Source organism: Peromyscus leucopus, chromosome 8b, assembly GCF_004664715.2.
Source record: "Peromyscus leucopus breed LL Stock chromosome 8b, UCI_PerLeu_2.1, whole genome shotgun sequence".
NCBI classification, from domain to species: Eukaryota; Metazoa; Chordata; class Mammalia; order Rodentia; family Cricetidae; genus Peromyscus; species Peromyscus leucopus.
The window spans coordinates 7,225,816-7,243,043 of NC_051086.1; the positions used below are offsets into that span (position 1 = coordinate 7,225,816).

At 40.3% G+C, this 17,228-nt stretch overlaps 1 protein-coding gene across 1 annotated transcript; it reads left to right on the plus strand.

The window, feature by feature from the left end:
* Positions 1-1,321: 1,321 nt before the first annotated feature.
* On the plus strand, positions 1,322-14,157 carry C8BH5orf47 (chromosome 8b C5orf47 homolog). Its single transcript, XM_028893366.2, has 5 exons — positions 1,322-1,679; positions 9,702-9,787; positions 11,160-11,258; positions 12,686-12,730; positions 13,658-14,157. Exons 1-4 carry the CDS (start codon positions 1,376-1,378, stop codon positions 12,704-12,706), a joined length of 510 nt encoding a protein of 169 aa, XP_028749199.1. The 5' UTR covers positions 1,322-1,375; the 3' UTR covers positions 12,707-12,730; positions 13,658-14,157.
* The last annotated feature ends 3,071 nt before the right edge of the window (positions 14,158-17,228 follow it).

Below are 17,228 nucleotides of genomic sequence, written 5' to 3' on the forward strand. Positions count from 1 at the left end.
AACAGAAAAAATAAACCTTACATGTTAAGAGTTGTTTGCAGTTAAGAATAAGTTCCTGTTTGTTTGACCTAGCTACACTAGATATGCTTGATCACATGTGGGCGGGAGGTAGCATGGGCAGAAACACTTCAGGATATATGCTTGCCCTATGGGTTTGCCTTTTCAAGCCCCTGCAAAACATGACTTGTGACCATTTCCTGGGAACCTAGGAGCAGTCCTGGCCAGAGTCCATCTTCCTGGCCAGTATTTAGTTAAACCTTGCTTCAAATTTGGCTTAAGATTGTGGTAGTGGCCTCATTCTCGACTGGTGGGATTAACAGTAGCAAGAAAGACATCACTACTCCAACTGAAGTGTCTGTACAAGGCAAATTTTACTCACGATCAAGAGGTGCACTAGGAAGTGTAAACACACTGAGGGGGTGCACTTGGTTTTTATTCTAACTTAGGTGGTGCCTGTGTCTTTTCTTCTTTGGCTGGGGTCTGACCTCACAAGCTTAATCAATTGGCTAGTCCGAAAAGAATTGGTTTATAAACTGGGCAGTGGTGGCGCATGCCTTTAACCCCAGCACTCCATAGACAGAGGCAGGTGGATCTCGGTGAGTTCAAAGCCAGCCTGGCCTACTGAATGAGTTCCAGGACAGCCAGGGCTAGACAGAGAAAACCTGTCTTGGAAAAACAAACAAAACAAAAAAGAATCGGCTTACAGGAAATGGAGGAGGAAGGTGAAAGGGGTCACTGAAAAAAAGGTCACTGCTTCAGACCATCAAATTCCTAGAATAGAGCCATGGGCCTTTGTGTAAAAGTTTTCCTGGGTGGAGAGGGTAAAAACATTGCATAAGTCTTCCAAGGTGGGAGAGATTAAAAAAAAAATTTTAATTCCTTGTCCTAAACACGTTTTATAGTATTTGATAGAAAAGACCATATTTGATATTTTTTACACCCCAGCCCCAAAACTATGTGGCCTCAAATTCAACCTCTTTGTAGATGAATGGCCAGCCTCCCCACTAAGGACCTTCCTGCTTCCCCCTTCATGGTGGCTTTCCTTGCCCCCTCACTTCTGGCAGAGAGGTCCTCCCCGGCTGCCTAGCGCCTCTCATCTCCTTCATTCCTTCCTCACCTCAACCCAGGATTTCCAGTCCATTCCTCAACTTCCCACCCGGTAGGTACCCAGGCTCCTGCAGGACTCCAGCTACCCGGCCCCGCCCCGCGTCTCGGCTGAAGCCCCGCCCACCCCTCCCATTGGCCCCGCCCCCAGCGCCTCTCCCCGCCCCACCCTGCGGCACGTGGTCTGCCCCCCACACCTCCCACACACACCGCGCCCCCCAGTCCTGCCCAGGTGGAGCTGAGGCCCTAGGTCTCCCGCCAGGAGGCGGCCATGGTCCCCGCAGGCGGCCACCACCGGCCCGACAGGCCTCCCTTGATCTACGTGACGCGCTTCGCCTCGCACCGGCCTGGCGTGTGGCCCTTGAGGGGCCCCCGGGGTCTCCGCCTTCAAGGCCCGGAGCTCGGGGCCTGCTTGGCCGTGGAGCGAGCCGCCGTGGAGAGCGGGCCCCCGGGAGGAGCGCTGCCCACCGGCTCCCGCGCCCGCGTCGCCGCCACCCCGGACTCCACCTCCTTCCAGCTGCGGAGGTCGAGGGCGTCGAGAGCACCGAGGGGCCTGGAGCAAGCGGCGCGAGCAGGTGGAGGGCTCCTCCTGCCCTGTGAGGGCTGGGGCTGAGTGGGCGGCTGCGGCCGCCATCTTAAGAACACGGCCTTCAGTCAGTCAGGCTCGCGCCAGCCTTCCTTTCCGTCTGTCATCCCTTATGTCAGCCTTCCTGTCAGACTTCCTGTTAGCCTTCATGTCAGCCTTCCTGTCAGACTTCCTGTTAGCCTTCATGTCAGCTTTCCTGTCAGACTTCCTGTTAGCCTTCTTGTCAGCTTTCCTGTCAGACTTCCTGTTAGCCTTCATGTCAGCTTTCCTGTCAGACTTCCTGTTAGCCTTCCTGTCAGTCCTCTCACAGCATTCCAGTCAATAGGCAACCAGGCTCAGCCCTCCTGTCAGTCTGTGTTGGAACCATAAACTAGGAAAATCCCTCCAACTTACCTAATGGGGCCTGAAAAAGGGCTGCAGGACATTTAAGATAACCCAGAGACCTAAGAGAAGTTCTTGGATGTAGCTACTTCAGTCCCTCAGAGAGATGGGAGTTTGGCATGCTTGTTGGTTATTCTCGCTGATTACATGAGCTGGAGAGATGGCTCAATGGGTTAGGAGCACTGGCTACTCTTCCAGATGACCCAGGTTTGGTCCCTAGCACCCATATGGCAACTTAAAACTAACTCCAGTTCCAGGGGATCTGACGCCCTCTTCTGGCCTCTTCAGGCATCAGGCACCTAAGTGGTGTACAAGCAAAACACCCATACACATACAATAAAAAAAAATAAATTGCTAATTACTTGATTGTATACACCTACACACACACACACACACACACACACACGTATGTAGAACAGACATCTTGGAAGATATTGAATCATCCTATTAAAACATAAAAGATGTAGTTCTATTTGCTCAATCTACTTTTGAACCTTTCAGGAATGTTTTAAATAATTTTTTAAAATGTATTCACATGGTACCTACACTTTTAATCCCAGCATTAAGGAGGCTGAGACAGGTGGATCTCTGAGTTTGAAGCCAGCCTGGTCTACATAGAGAGTTCCAGGACAGTCAGGGCTACACAAAGAAACCCTGTCTCAAAACAAAATTATTCATTATAGATTTTGCATAAATCTAGATAAATTTATTCCCTGGTATTTAATCTTTCCTATTGTAAGTGGGATTCCTTACTACATAATGCATTAGAAATGTATGCAAAGCCTATTATTTAAAATCTTTAGCAAGGATTAGTTTATGTGTGTTCTGAAGAGGTTTGCAGAATTACATACTTCATACTTCACAGCCAAGGTATAGAACATTGCAGTCATCTCAAAAAGCTTATCTCCGCCGGGCGGTGGTGGCACATTCCTTTAATCCCAGCACTAGGGAGGCAGAGGCAGGTGGATCTCTGTGAGTTCGAGGCCAGCCTGGTCTACAAAGCAAGTTGCAGGAAAGGCACAAAGCTACATAGAGAAACCCTGTCTTGAAAAACAAACAAACAAACAAACAAAAAAAAAAGTTCATCTCCTTTGAGGGCATTGCTTTACACCTATACTTGGTTTTTTTTTGGTTGGTTGGTTGGTTTTTACTTTTTTGGGAGGTAGGTGGGTTTTTTGTTTGGTTGGTTAGTTGGTTTGGTTTTTGGTTTTCAAAACAGGGTTTTTCTGTGTAGCCCTGGCTGTCCTAGAACTCGATTTGTAGAACAGGCTAGCCTCGAACTCACAGAGATCTGCCTGCCTCTGCCTGCTGAGCAATGAGATTAAAAGCATCTGTCACCATGCCCAACTCACCTACACTTTTAAAAGCAACTTTATTGAGATTTTATTAACAATTCACCTATTTATGGTACCCATGTCAATGGTTCTTACATAGCCACAGAGTTGTGGATTCGTCATTAGCATCCATTTTAGCATACTTGGTACATCACAGAGAAACTCTACCCCTTAGCAGGCATCATATCCCATCACCTTTGCTTCCACTTCCTACTAATCTTAGCCTAAGCAAGTGCTCATCTACATTGTCTCCATAGATTTACTTACTTTGGACATATCTAAATGGAATCTTTATATGTGGGCTTTTCTGACTGACTTCTTTTCCTTAGGCCTATTCAGTTTTGCATGTTAATTTTAGATCCTACTAATTCACTGGCCACTTTTTTATTATAGTTAGTTCCATCACTGATTCTCATGATTCTCATATATTTTCCATTATAATTATTTGTGAATTTATTTTTGGAGACAGAGTCTCACTATGTATCTCTAGCTGGCCTGGAACTCTGTATGTATACCACGCTGGCCTTGAACTCACAGAGATCTAAATGCCTCTGCCTCCCAAGTGCTGGAATTAAAGATGTGCACCACAATGCCCAACTGGTATATGTCATTTGTAAGTAAATATAATCTTATTTCTCTTTTATTCATTTTTATGTCTACCATATTTTTTGTCTAATTATACAGGCTAATACATCTAGCTAGTGCAGGGTAAATAGCTGTAAAGATAATAGACACCTTACCTTGTTCTTATTCTTAGGAGAAATGTCTCTAGTGTTTCTACATTAAATAAAGTACTGGTTTTAGGACTAAGACCATATATTTAGAGTATGAAAAATTATATCTACTTTTATTATCTTCAGTAATTTTTATTTATTATAAATAGGCTTTAAATTTTGTCAAAGGCTTACTGTGATCTATGGAGATAATGTTTTTCCTTAGAATTAGTAATATGTAGTATGATATATATAAATAGGTTTCCAACTATCGAACCAATCTTACGGTATTGAAATAAATTTCACTTGCTTGTGTTATATTATTTTTTAATATACTGACAGGCTCTAATAATAAGTTGCCTAGAATTTTTTTATTGACATTCATCAAATATAGTGACCTGTATTTTTTTCTTTGTACTTCTTTACTTGATTTAGATATTGGAGTTATATTTACTTCATACAAATAATTGGGAATCTTTCCTTCCTTTTTTATGTTCTAGAATAGTTTATGGGACATTGGAACTACATAGTCTTGATAAAATTCTGCAAAACCATCTGAGCCTCAGGTTGTGTGGGATAATTTCTTAATTTCCTCTGTGCCATGGAAACTGGTTTGTTTGTAGTTTCTGACTCTGAGACATCAATGTTTGGTAACATGTATTTTCTTAAGCAATTACACACTTCTAGGTGTCTACATGTGTTTCCACTGAGGCCTGCAAACTAATGTGTTTTAAAGTTTACCCAGCCTTAACGGTCATTCCTCCCTCAATAATTTGTTTCTGTTTTATGTATGTAGGCATGTACTTTCTCCCTTTGTACTGATGGTACTAGTACCTTGCTTATTTTTAAAACAAGATTTTGATTTATTACTTAAGCATTTTTTCTTGTTTCTTCCTCTTTAGTACCAACTTCTTAACCTTTCTTTCTTGTGCTTTCTTCTTCTTATACTAAAAATTGGGTATTTTTATTTTTTAATAATTTCAAAGTACATTTCAATTTTTTCTTATATGTTGAACATACCCCCCAAGCCCTTACCCAGTTCCCTTCTTTCAACCCTTCTTTTATTCCCTTAGACAATTTTACTTATTTTCATTTAATCTATATACACATAATTTTATGTGACTATATAAAATCTAAGAGTGACAAGTGAGAAAGAGAATGCCATACTTATCTTTCTGAGACTAGCCTAATTTGTTAATATGATTATGTCCAGTTGAATCTATTTCCCTGAAAACAGTGTAACTTCATTCTTCTTTATGGATAAAAAAAAATCTGTTGTTGGACATAAATGTTCTTTCCATAACATAGCTGTTATGAATACTTTTGTATAAACATTGATGTTCAAGTGTTTCCATGATATGTTGACCTGGGTTTTTTGGATAAATACTCATTAGGTGGGCTATATTATAGATCTGTTTTTTTTAATTTTTTGAGGAACCTCCATACTGATTTCTATAGAATTTGGACTGATTTACATTTCCACCAGATGTTTATAAGGATCAGGATTCCCTTTGTCTACATCTGTGCCAGAATTTATTGTTGTTTTCCTCTTAAATTTTTTTAAAATTTATCCATTCATCCTTCCATCTTTTTATTACATGTGTGTGTCAGCCATGTCATGTGTGTGCATTAGGAAACAACTTGCAGGAGTCAGTTCTCTCCTTCCATCTGGGCATCAGGGATGAAACCCAGTTTGTCAGGCTTGGTGGCAAGAGGTCTTTACCTTCTGAACCACCCTACCAACCCTGTTGCTTTCTTAATGGTTGACATTCAGACTAGGGTAATATATAGTATCAATGTGATTTTAATTGGAATTTCTCCAAGGGCTGGTGAGGTTAAGAGGTTTTTCATATGTTTATTGATGATTTCTATGTCCTCCTTTCTGAATCGTATGTTTCATTTCTATGTCCTCCTTTCATCATTTCATTGTTTTTGCTTGCATTGCTTTCTTATTGGTCAGGTTTTCAGTTCTGTGTGTATTCCACTTACTATACCTACACCTATATCTTGAAGTATCTGCTCTACTTTTTCCAGTTTCATATTTTATATTAAGGTTCTTTCCCCCATTTGGAGTTGGTTTTTCTGTGTAGGGTAAGAAGTGGGAACTAGTTATTGTCTTCTACATGTGGGTATCCATTTCCCCAGCACCATTTGTAGGTGAGGCTGGCTTTCCCCAGGGCTGTCTTCAGCTTTGTCAGAAATCAGGGACTAGCTGTGTTGGTTTCTAGATGGACTTCCTGTTGTGTTCCATCGTTTTATGTGTCTTCAGGACCATGCTGTTTTTGTCATGTGACTCAGTCATGTGACTTACATGTATGTTGATAGCATCAGCATTATTCTTTTTTTGTTCAGATTGCTTTGCCTCTCCTGGATACTGTATACTTTCAAACGAGTTTTAATATTGCTGTTTTCTACTTCTATGAAGAATATTATTGGAATTTTTATCAGGATTGTGTTGAATATGTAGATTGAAAATCAGGCATTTCATTTACTTTTTAAAATCAGGAAGTATTTAGTATGGTTTTAACCACTTTTAGTACCACCCACACATCTCAATATGTAATATTTCCACTGTTGATTTTTAAAACGTTCTATAATTTTATTCTAATTATTCATGTCACACTGATACTGCTTAACATATTTTAAAGGTTTTACATCCTGGAACCTTCCTATTCTTTTGGTTTTGTTAGTGCTTTCTAGTTTTATTGCATTGTGACCAGAGAATGGTGTTCCCAGTGTCTCTACTGTCTTACATGTTACTGGTGTTTCCTTGTAACTCAGTTTATAACCTTTCCCTTCCCTTCTTCCAGAAACCATACCAGGATGACTTTCCTCCAGAATCCTGCTTTTCACTTTCACCTGAGTCTGTCTCATCCAACTGCTTGCTTGGTACATTGTGTGGGATTTGGGCCTTTAGATTACATACTTAAATACCTTCCCTGCACTTCATGTTCTGATCTGCCTTGTTATTTATTTAGTTAGTTAGTATTTTCAGATACAGAATGGATTTAATTTGGCTTTGTAGCTGATAAGAGGCTGGAAGACTGCTTCAAGGCAGTGGTAGTAGTCCAGTAGAAATTGAAAGGCTAAAATGAAAGCTGCAGAGGTAAAAGGGCAGAACTGATAACTGATTGGAAGGGAGAAGGAAGAGTTGAGGCTGTGGCTGACGTATCTGCACTGGGCCACTGTGTGAATAGCAAAGCTATTAACTTCCATGACCTCCTTGCTGAGCTTATAAAACCAGGAATGCATTTAAGGGGTGGGGTGGGTACCCTGAGATAGACGTGCACCTGAGCTAAGCCAAAGAGTATAAAGTACTTAGGTTACTTAGTCTTGTTTATATTTGATTAAATTATCATCATCATCATCATCATCATCATCATCAAATGTCTATGGGAAATAAAAATGAATTATTCATCTACTGTGTTGTAAACATTAGGTCAAATGCTAATGGCAAGATGGATCAGGTGACTATTCTGTACTCCAAGGACTCCCATGTGAATAATTGGCATATAAGTCAGTAGGTGTGAGTGCTATAAGAAAGAGACCTGATAAGGACTTTGATAATCAAGTTCAGGGACAGAAAGAGGGACAAGACAGGAAATCAAGAAGGCAAAATTGGAGAAATTTCTGGTGGGATTATCAAGAGCTTTGGCTTTGAAGTCAGACAATCATGGCTCTGTTAATTACTGGAAATATAATATTGCCCATTTTAGTTATCCAGTCTGATTCTTAAATTCATCACCTTTCAAGTGTGGATCATAGTTTCCGCCTCAAGGGGTTGCTGTGAAGATGAAGTGAAGCAGCACATACAGAACACCTAATGTGGTGTTTGGCATGGAATAAGCACCCAGTAAATGTTGGCACAGTGAGCCCAGATGGCTTGAAGGAACAAGAATGACTAACAAAATTACTAAATGTTTACTGAATGAATGAAAAACAAGTTTTTGATTAAATCGTAGAGTGATTTTCATTTCTATAACCCCTAAAGATGTTTAAATGGTGGGATGATGTCATCGTTGTGAAAGTCAGGCTGGTAAGCCATCCTCAGATGTGCTGTGTTTAGAAAGCCAAGGACAAGCAGCAGGCAAAGCTAACATTTCAGGCAAGACTAATAGATCAGGCTGGTTCCCTCTCACTGTGCTTGGGAGATAGTCATATGCTATAAATAATTAAAGATAAGAATACTATTGTGGAGGTGTACAGATGAATACTTTGGAAATGGTGAATGATCTGGGGATAACAGAGTCAAGGAAAGTATCATGGTAGAGAAAGCTATTTGAGATTTTCACATGAGACTGAGAGATGGACAAGTTACAGGTAGAGAAATGTGTGAGCAGATTGTGAGGAAGGATGACGATTGCCAGTGACCAGGGAAGAGCTACAAGTACATCATGCTAGGGTCAGAGCATGGACAGCAAGAACCAGAGGAAAATCAGAAGTGTGAGCTGGGACTAAATCCATGGTGTAGCATCCACCGGTGCCCAGTCACAGGACAGGAAGAAATGGAAGAAAAGTTTTTCTTGTGCACATGTGTTATACTTCTTGCTTTATTTTTAGACAGATTCCATGGCCCCTCTCTTACCTTAAGAGTATAGGTGCAAACTAGATAAGACTTACAAGTAGGAAACAGTGAGAACGATGAAAACATACCACCCTGAAAGCTGTGGTGTTCCAAGGGGAAGATAGACACGAGCAGAGCTTGTCAACTTGACTTGTTATGCCATGTCTGCATGTGTGTGCTAGTTTACTTAGTGTATTCATTTCAATAGGTAATTTTCTCCTCTTAGCTAAACTTCATTAGAACACTACTCATGTGTGTTTGCTAAGAAGAGAAAATAATTAGAAGCTAATAATGGCAAAACAATATCATTCAATTATAGTAAATAGGTTTCCAGCTAGAAGGTGTCTGTGTCATACAGGAAAAGCAGCAAGTCTTGAAGATCTCTAAATGACGTGTGGACAAACTCAGACTTCCTCCATTACTGGAAGATTGGAAGAGTTGGCAAGGGAAGAGTTTTTCACAATGTGACTTAATTAGGTTCCTTCATCCCATGTCTGTGTCCCACTCAGAATCAGTGGCATGTGCCTCACAAATTAGTAAATGCCATTTGGGAACACATTTTAGTTCATTCATCAAATGTAATGTATTATGTACCTAGTATCTACAAAATAGAAACTGGATTGCCAGAGAGGAAAATATACTTCTCGGGGAAACTGTGAAGTTCTGTGTGTGACAACCCAGCATGGTTTGTAAGATCCAAGAATGTTCCCTGGAAATCGAACTGTTGAATGTCTAAAGGAAAACCAGGTGTAGAAGGTAGTATGTCAGGAATGAGTGGGGAGAGTTAAGGTAAGTGTGCTAAAGGCAAAGGGAATCAGATAGAAAGTTCTCCAGGGAGCATGCACTTATTGCTGTTTTCAATAAGAGGTGTCACCTAATGATCAGAAATATAACACCAGCACGAACATCCCCCAAAGAGCTTCTGAGACATTATTATGGCCCCTGTTTTCAGATAGTTAGTGCTTTTTACAATATGCACTAACTTTGATTTCTTTTCTTTTCTAAAAAAAAAAAAATAGGTTTAAACCGGAAAAATGCAGCTAAAGCGTTTGATTTCCCCATACCACTGAATGAGACCTCCAAAATAATGAAGGAAAGGAAAAAGGTATGTTGCTATAAAGGAAAATTAACAATGTTTAAATTTTAGACCTTCTTCTGTGAGTATAGTGTACAAAAGTTTCCAGGACAGTGAAAGTAATTCCATCTCCTGAAAAACTTAATTTTCTGAAATGAGGAAATAGGAGAAACTTGGCAAAATGGAACTGAGCATGGAAGTATTTATTAACTATGAAGAATAGTTCTGGTATATGAAGGTATAAAATGCATTTTAATCAAAATATAACCTGCCAGGAGATCTTTTTCAAAGCATAACCTATGTTCCATAGAGTATTACTAACTGCTATATATAAAGCAGTATAGGAAGAAAATCACAGACTTCATAGGAAAGAATCCATCTACATTGGTGTCATATTGCTCTTTCCAAAGCAAAGAACCTGTGTGACTGTTTAGCCAGAAAGATGACAAAGATGAACTTTATTGCTGAACCCTTTGCACCACTGGTTGCCAATTGTCATGGTAACTCAGGCATTTTGAGCATATTTCAGATAAGTGGCTGTGCTCATCTATGATTGCCATTTTACTTTAAAGAATTTATTAATTGAGCGTGACACATAAATTCATGCTTGTTTGGTGTGTAGCCCATGCACGGTCTAAAGCAATGCTCAAGGCAACTAGCCCTTGTACCAAAGATATCTGAAGTAAGTAGCAGTCTTCAGCTGCACTAAGACCTGCTTCATTCCAGAGCCGATTCTTTCTGGGTAAGGAGAAAAGAACATGGCCAGTGCTTACCTTTGAGCATCGTGTGCTATGCACTGGGATAAGTGATTTACATGCATGCCCTTCATCCTATTGTTCAGTATGTGAAGATGTTTCTAGATGACATTTATATGCTTGTCAAATGTCAAACTGCTAAATAGGAAAAAAAAAAAAGTCTAGATGTAGCTATTTTTATAGGGTTTTTTTTTTCTATTCCAGTATATTCACAATCTCTAGTAACTTTGGCTGTCTCCTAGGAGAACTAGTTAATTCTTACCTAGAATGAAATACATTATAAACAAATCTCTGCCCAGTGTAAACAGAGGAATTGAAATTCAGTATTTTTAGTACCTTTTGAAAATTGAATGTGCTAAGTGGTTAGCAAGACTTTGCAGACATTTTTTTTTTCCTTTTGAAAGGCAGCAAAATCCAGGAGAACTCATTTAAGCATTGCAGGAAGGGAACTCAAGAAAACTGAAAAAGAAGAGGTCGGACAAGTTAGTGACCACTGGGGGACATTGGCGGGCTAGTTCTCAGTGCATGGACTTCACGATAATGATGTTGACTAACATGCAGCCCAGCAGAGTCACCCTGGATTACCTCCATCCAAAGGCATTGCACTTTTGTGCCCAATGTTCCTTGACTATGTTTATCTTTTTAAGGTCTTAGCGTGGAAAAAAGTACGCAAAGTCATTTCCAGAATGATTGCAGAAAATGAAAAATACAGACACAGACTGAAGTGCCAAAATTTATCTAGTGAAGTAAGTCAACACACTTTAAACTTTATTTTGAAAATGAAGTTATGTAAGCATTGTAGCTTACCTTGATTGCATTAGATTTCCTAACTGCCAATATTAAAGTATAGGAACATCTAAAAGTATAAAGCCATGCTCAGGCAGGAGATACAGGGTAGAACCTGAGTATATATGTAAGGGTGCAGAAGGCAAGCATTGGCTGGAATTTTCTGAGCAAAGAACACACATGTCCATTAAATGTATATTTGAATGTCAGTCTTTAAACACAAGTTACCGAACACCATGTTGGTGAAGAACATGTTAACTCTAATATAAAACTACACATTCTATCAACTGCTTGTCATTTTCTTCCCATGGATGTTGCATGCCAGTGTAACTCATTTAACAGTCTGCCCTTGGCACAGCCTCATTCCTGGAAAACAACTCACGAATTGAATCTTGGCCTAAGTCTGCACCAGTGTTTAGTAACTGATATTGTGGTAAAACAGTGAAAAGCTGCAGGTTTTCAGACTGGCAATGTGGCTCAGCAGGTAAAGGTGCTTGGCAACAAACCTGATGACCTGAGGTCAATCCTCAGGAACCACATGGTGGAAGGCAAAAAGCAACATAAGTGGTCTTCTGACCTCCCCAACATGTGTGTGCGCGCGCGCGCGCGCGCGCACACACACACACACACACACACACACAGAGTAAATAAATGTAGTTTTGAAAGTTACAAAAAGGAAGTTCTTGGCTTTCAAAATATTAACTGGAACAAAATTAGCATAACTAATAAGGAATTGCTAAATCGAAATGGTTGTTTTCATTTCTTCACATATAGAATATGTTCTGTCACAGTGAGTGCTTCTGTGAGGTCTCAGTACTTAATGACAACTTTTGAGTCATTACATTTACAGTATTTAATTTGTGAAGAATGTCTTAATTTTGTAGGTAATATAGTTGTAGAATGCTGCACTAATAGCACATTGCTCGCAGTGGCAGCATACAAACCATGTCCAGACTCATAGCACTCCAGTTCACTCTTGGTGCCCAATAAGAATGGGGTTGTGTTGGGAGGCAGTAGGAAGGAGGAACATAGTTAAAGTGTCTCAAAGAAAAAGGTGTTTGAACAGCAATATGCAGAGAAGCTGGGCAGTGTTCTACTCACTGTGAACCCTTGGACTTGGCGGGGTCTTTTGAACCTCAGCTTCTATGAATCCAAAATCATCTGGTAAAAATTATATGCTAACTTAATATGCTAGGCTTTCCAAAATAATATAGACAAAGGTATCTTTCACATTTGTTATTTTACCTTAAGTTTTGAACTATATTACATAACTTTATAAAGCTAATATGTTGCAAAAGTGTAATGTAATTTTTAATCTCTTAATATATATTTGTTGACAAAAGTAAGTGTTACAGGCCAACTTGAACTTCTCTTATGTTGTTTCTAGATTCGAGTTAATACAAGATGAATGTGAATCTTCCTGTCTTCTCTGGTGAGAATACACTGAGATGACTGATGAGACCTTTCCCTCCCTTTGTATCCTGCTTTCTCTAACCTTTAGTATAGCCTATTGTCACTTCTAACCTGCTTCCTTCCGTAACCCAGTGTTTGGCACATAGTACACTTTGTTAAATATTGTTTGACATTTAAATTTTCACTTAAGGCCCCATCTCTGTTATGCCCTTGAAACTACTCTCTCCATGATCTCATCTCCATGAAATATGTGTGTGTATGTATGTATATGTGTATATATATATAAGTACATATATATATACACAGACATTTGAGTGTGTGATTTTTCTTCTTTTGTATGTCTCTGCTTTGTTTTCTATCTCTTGGAATGTGTTGTCATATGTAATATGAACACACCACTCCTCTCTTAGTTTGCTACAGTCATGTCATGATTCTCATTCTGTCCCTCTGACTGCATTTTTGTTTCATTTTTAAGTTGCTGTCCTAGGAGTAATTACTCATCCTATCATCTCTTCACACACTCACTTCTGAACAACTCACTGTCTTTTACAGCCTTAGTGACTATTTCTATCCTCCCCATGGCCTCTGATAGTTTCATCTGTTCCATAGTTACTTACACAGTCTACAGTCTACATGAGCACATAGTCTCCCCTTGCTTTTTAGTTGCCCCTGGTTTCCAACCACACGGCTTCAATTCACACATAGGAGGAGACTTCATCCAGTTTTCTGAGTCTTAATTGAAAGACAGTCAGACTTTGTAAATGAGAAGATGAGGCCAGAGCAGTGTAAGGAAAGTCCATTTTAGACCAGAACATGGGCTGAGACAGCATCTGTGAGAGGATGGGTTTCCTCATTTCTCTTACAAAGCTATTACAAAATGGAAATATGCAAAACTCTCATGAATGTAAGGTCGGTACAATAATTCAAAGTTTTATTTCTTTCCTAGCTACAACTTAGTCACTTTATGAGATTCCAGCAACCTTGGAATGTGGTCGTGTGTTCTTCAAGTGCCTGCTTCCATCTGGGCAAATGGCCTAGACTTTGCATGCATGTGAGAGTCACAGTTTCCCTGCATACATGCTCATCCAACTTCTTTGGACAGTGCTAAGTAAAGTTTCTCGTTCCTTATCCCTCAATGAAGTTTCAAATGTTAGTTCACACAACTTAAATATATTACCAAATGGAGCATGTTTATAAATTTGACTGCATGACATTTTGTGGAGAGTGTGGACAAAGCTTTTCGGTCTTGTTCAACCTTATGCTTATGTTTATGTGACCTGTCAGCTCTTCATGGAAACACAGCCTGTTTTGTCAGCTCTGTCAGTGTTTATTCATGTCACTGTACAGGTGTCATTCTAGATAGTGTCCTGCTGTTCTAGAACAGTGCAGCTCTAAAGACTTTCATGGAAATGAATGTTCTAAATGTTGTATTTATTGTTTAATAAATTCTGGTGAAATATATTAAATCTATTTTGTTGAACAGAATATAAATACAATGTGAAATTTCTTCTGAAATATCATTGAATACAAGGTGTGATATCATGACTTGTTCAGTGTTTCAGATTCTATCAGGGTGATGACCTCTTCATTAAAGCCTGAGACTACAAGTTTCCAGCTTGGGGACATATCTACTGAGCTGTGGAGATAAGAGTTTCACATTTCCTCCTTTCTCTCTATCTCGTCTTCATCAGTCTTTCCTCTGGTATCTATTCCTGGTTCTTCTTTTTATTTGCTTAAATCAAAGAAGTTTTACTTTAGCCCAGTAGTCTGTTCTTGTGGCACTGCATTCTGAGAAATGCACCATGGATGATTCTGCCATCTTATGAGCATCATGGAGTGCACTCACACAAAACTTAAGTGGCTTGAGTCATCATTGAACATGGCCTGCTGCTGCAGTAAGGATTGCCATAAATGCAGGACTTATGAGCCTGCTGCCTGTGTAATGGGCATACTGCTTTAAACTAAAAACTTCCTTATCAGTAAAAGTAATATGCATTAATGATGAAAACAGAATAGGTTAACTAGATAAAGCAGTGACATTTATTATCAAATATCACAGACCTTTGTGTGCTTCTGGGAATCAAATGCAGCACTCTGCCACTGAGCATATCTGCAGCCCTGTGCTATCCTTGTGTGTGACCGGTGGTACAGCAGACTTGCCCAGCACCACCACAAATAGATGAGCAATGCTTTGTGGTAGATAGCCTTGGCATCCCTGATGCATACACTTACTGAGCAAAGTATTGTAATATGACCTGTGATTCTATTTGCAACATCTGTTTTATGTTCTCCAGAGATGTTCCATGCCCAGGTGTACAGTGTGGGGAGTGGAAAGAGGAGATCTAATAGTTTCAGTGAAAACTCTGGCAGTTGAAGAATAGAGAAGAAACATTCCCCCAAATAAGTAATTAGCCAACCATTTATCCTGGGCCACCCAAATGATTTAAAGCATGGCTTCAGTCATGGGGGAAAATAACAGCATTTTTCAGCATAGGAACTAATTAAAGATCAGGATATTTTCATGTCTAATGTGACCTGAAAAAAGATGAGCATTTGGGGAAAGTCTGAAGTCTTAGAAAACAGTGGTAGAATAGATTTGGGATTGGAAGGTGGAGCACTGGGAGAGGAGGGAAGCTACACTAGAAGAGCCTTTTACTCCAGAAGGATGTGAGGCTGGAGTGCCGCTGCAGGGGAAGAAAGTTTCCAACTCGGATACTATCTATTGGAGCTGTGGAAATACGCTTTTCACAGTTCCTCCCAAAGGGACACAATGACTGTTGGCTGCACTGTAAAGCAACCACCACATGCCTGTGAGGCCCAACAAGCTATTCCTATCTATCAGTGATTGGCACCACAAAGACATTGAGACAGATACTCTTTAGGGAGCTGGACCTCAAAGACTGCCCACTTCCTTTGCTGAAGAAACTCTTATAACTGAACCAGAGAATGTCTAACACTTTCCCTATCCACCCTTCTTCCCTTCCCTCTCTTCTCTGTCAATACTAGTCGTCCATGGTGGTATAATGGTTGGAGGTGCACAGTTCAACCATATATACTAGTACATGGTATAGATATGCATGGTGTGTGGCGGCAGGTCTGCTTTGCCAAGTCTAGGCCCCAGTTGGGAAAATCTGAGTCTGTAGAAGGCATGATGATGGCATTGTGGCATAGACTCCTCTGTACTCTCAGAGTCTGCATAAGTGATCCACTTTTAACTTGTGCTAGAAGCAACCAGATTTCCACCAAAGAGGAGTAGATATACCTTTTCCAATCCTGCCCAGATCATGAAAACTAAAAACTTTGACTTTTGTATATAAGACAAAAATAGACTATTATCTTAGTTTCTTTTCTATTGTCATAAAGCATGACAACAGACAGATAGGCATCAGCTGAGAGTTGTACATCCTGGAGCAGTACCTGAAAGTTTTACATACTGATCCACAGGCAACAGGAAGAATGACAGAGAGACAGACAGACAGGGCCTGATGTGGGCTTTTGAAACCTCAAAGCCCTCACCCAGCAACCCTCCTCCTCCAATAAGAACACCTGCTCCAAGACCACACCTCCTAATCTTTTCCAACAGTTCATCAACTGGGTACTAATAAGCATGCAAATGTATGAGCCCATGGGGGCTATTCTCATTCAATCCACCACATTCCACTCTCTAGCACCTATAGACATGTAGCCATATCATAATGTAAAATGCACTAAGTCCAACATCATGTCTCCATAGTCTTTCAGTCTTAAGACTGAAAGTTCAGCTGGGCAGCAGTGGTGCATGCCTTTAATCCCAGCACTCAGGAGGCAGAGGCAGGAGGATCTCTGTGAGTTCGAGGCCAGCCTGGTCTACAGAGCAAGATCCAGGACAGGCACCAAAACTACACAGAGAAACCCTGTCTCAAAAAACCAAAAAAAAAAAAAAAGACTGAAAGTCCAAAGTCTCTTTTGAGACTCAAGGCAATCTCTTTAACTGTAACACTCTGTAAAATAAAAAAGCAGATCCCAGACTTCCAACATATGGCACCAGATATACATTACCGTTCCAAAAAGGAGGAAAGGGAGCAAAGTGAGGAAATACTGGGCCAAAGCAAGATGGAAACCCAGCAAGGCAAACTCCAAATTCTGCATCCATGTCTTAATATCAAGGCATTCTTCAGATTTCCAATTCCTTTGAGTTGTGTTGACTGCAACACACTTCTGTCTTTTGGGCAGGTTCCACTTCCTGTTAGGAGCTCTCCTGGGCAGTTATCCCATAACTTTGACATCTCCAACTTGGGCTTTCCAGTGCAACCCAGACTACAGCTTCACTCAGTGGCCTCTCCAGGCCTCCATGCAGTGACTCTCCCTGCCAAAAGCCTGGCCTCAGCTGCTTCCCTTAGTAGCAGAGGAAGATTCCACAACACCTTTACTCTAAAGTCAGACCTCATGACCAAAGCTGCCAAGTTCTACTGCTTGCTGGAGCTGGAACTTGGCCCCCTAGTTCAATTACATTTGTATCAAGTTTCTGTCCAATTACA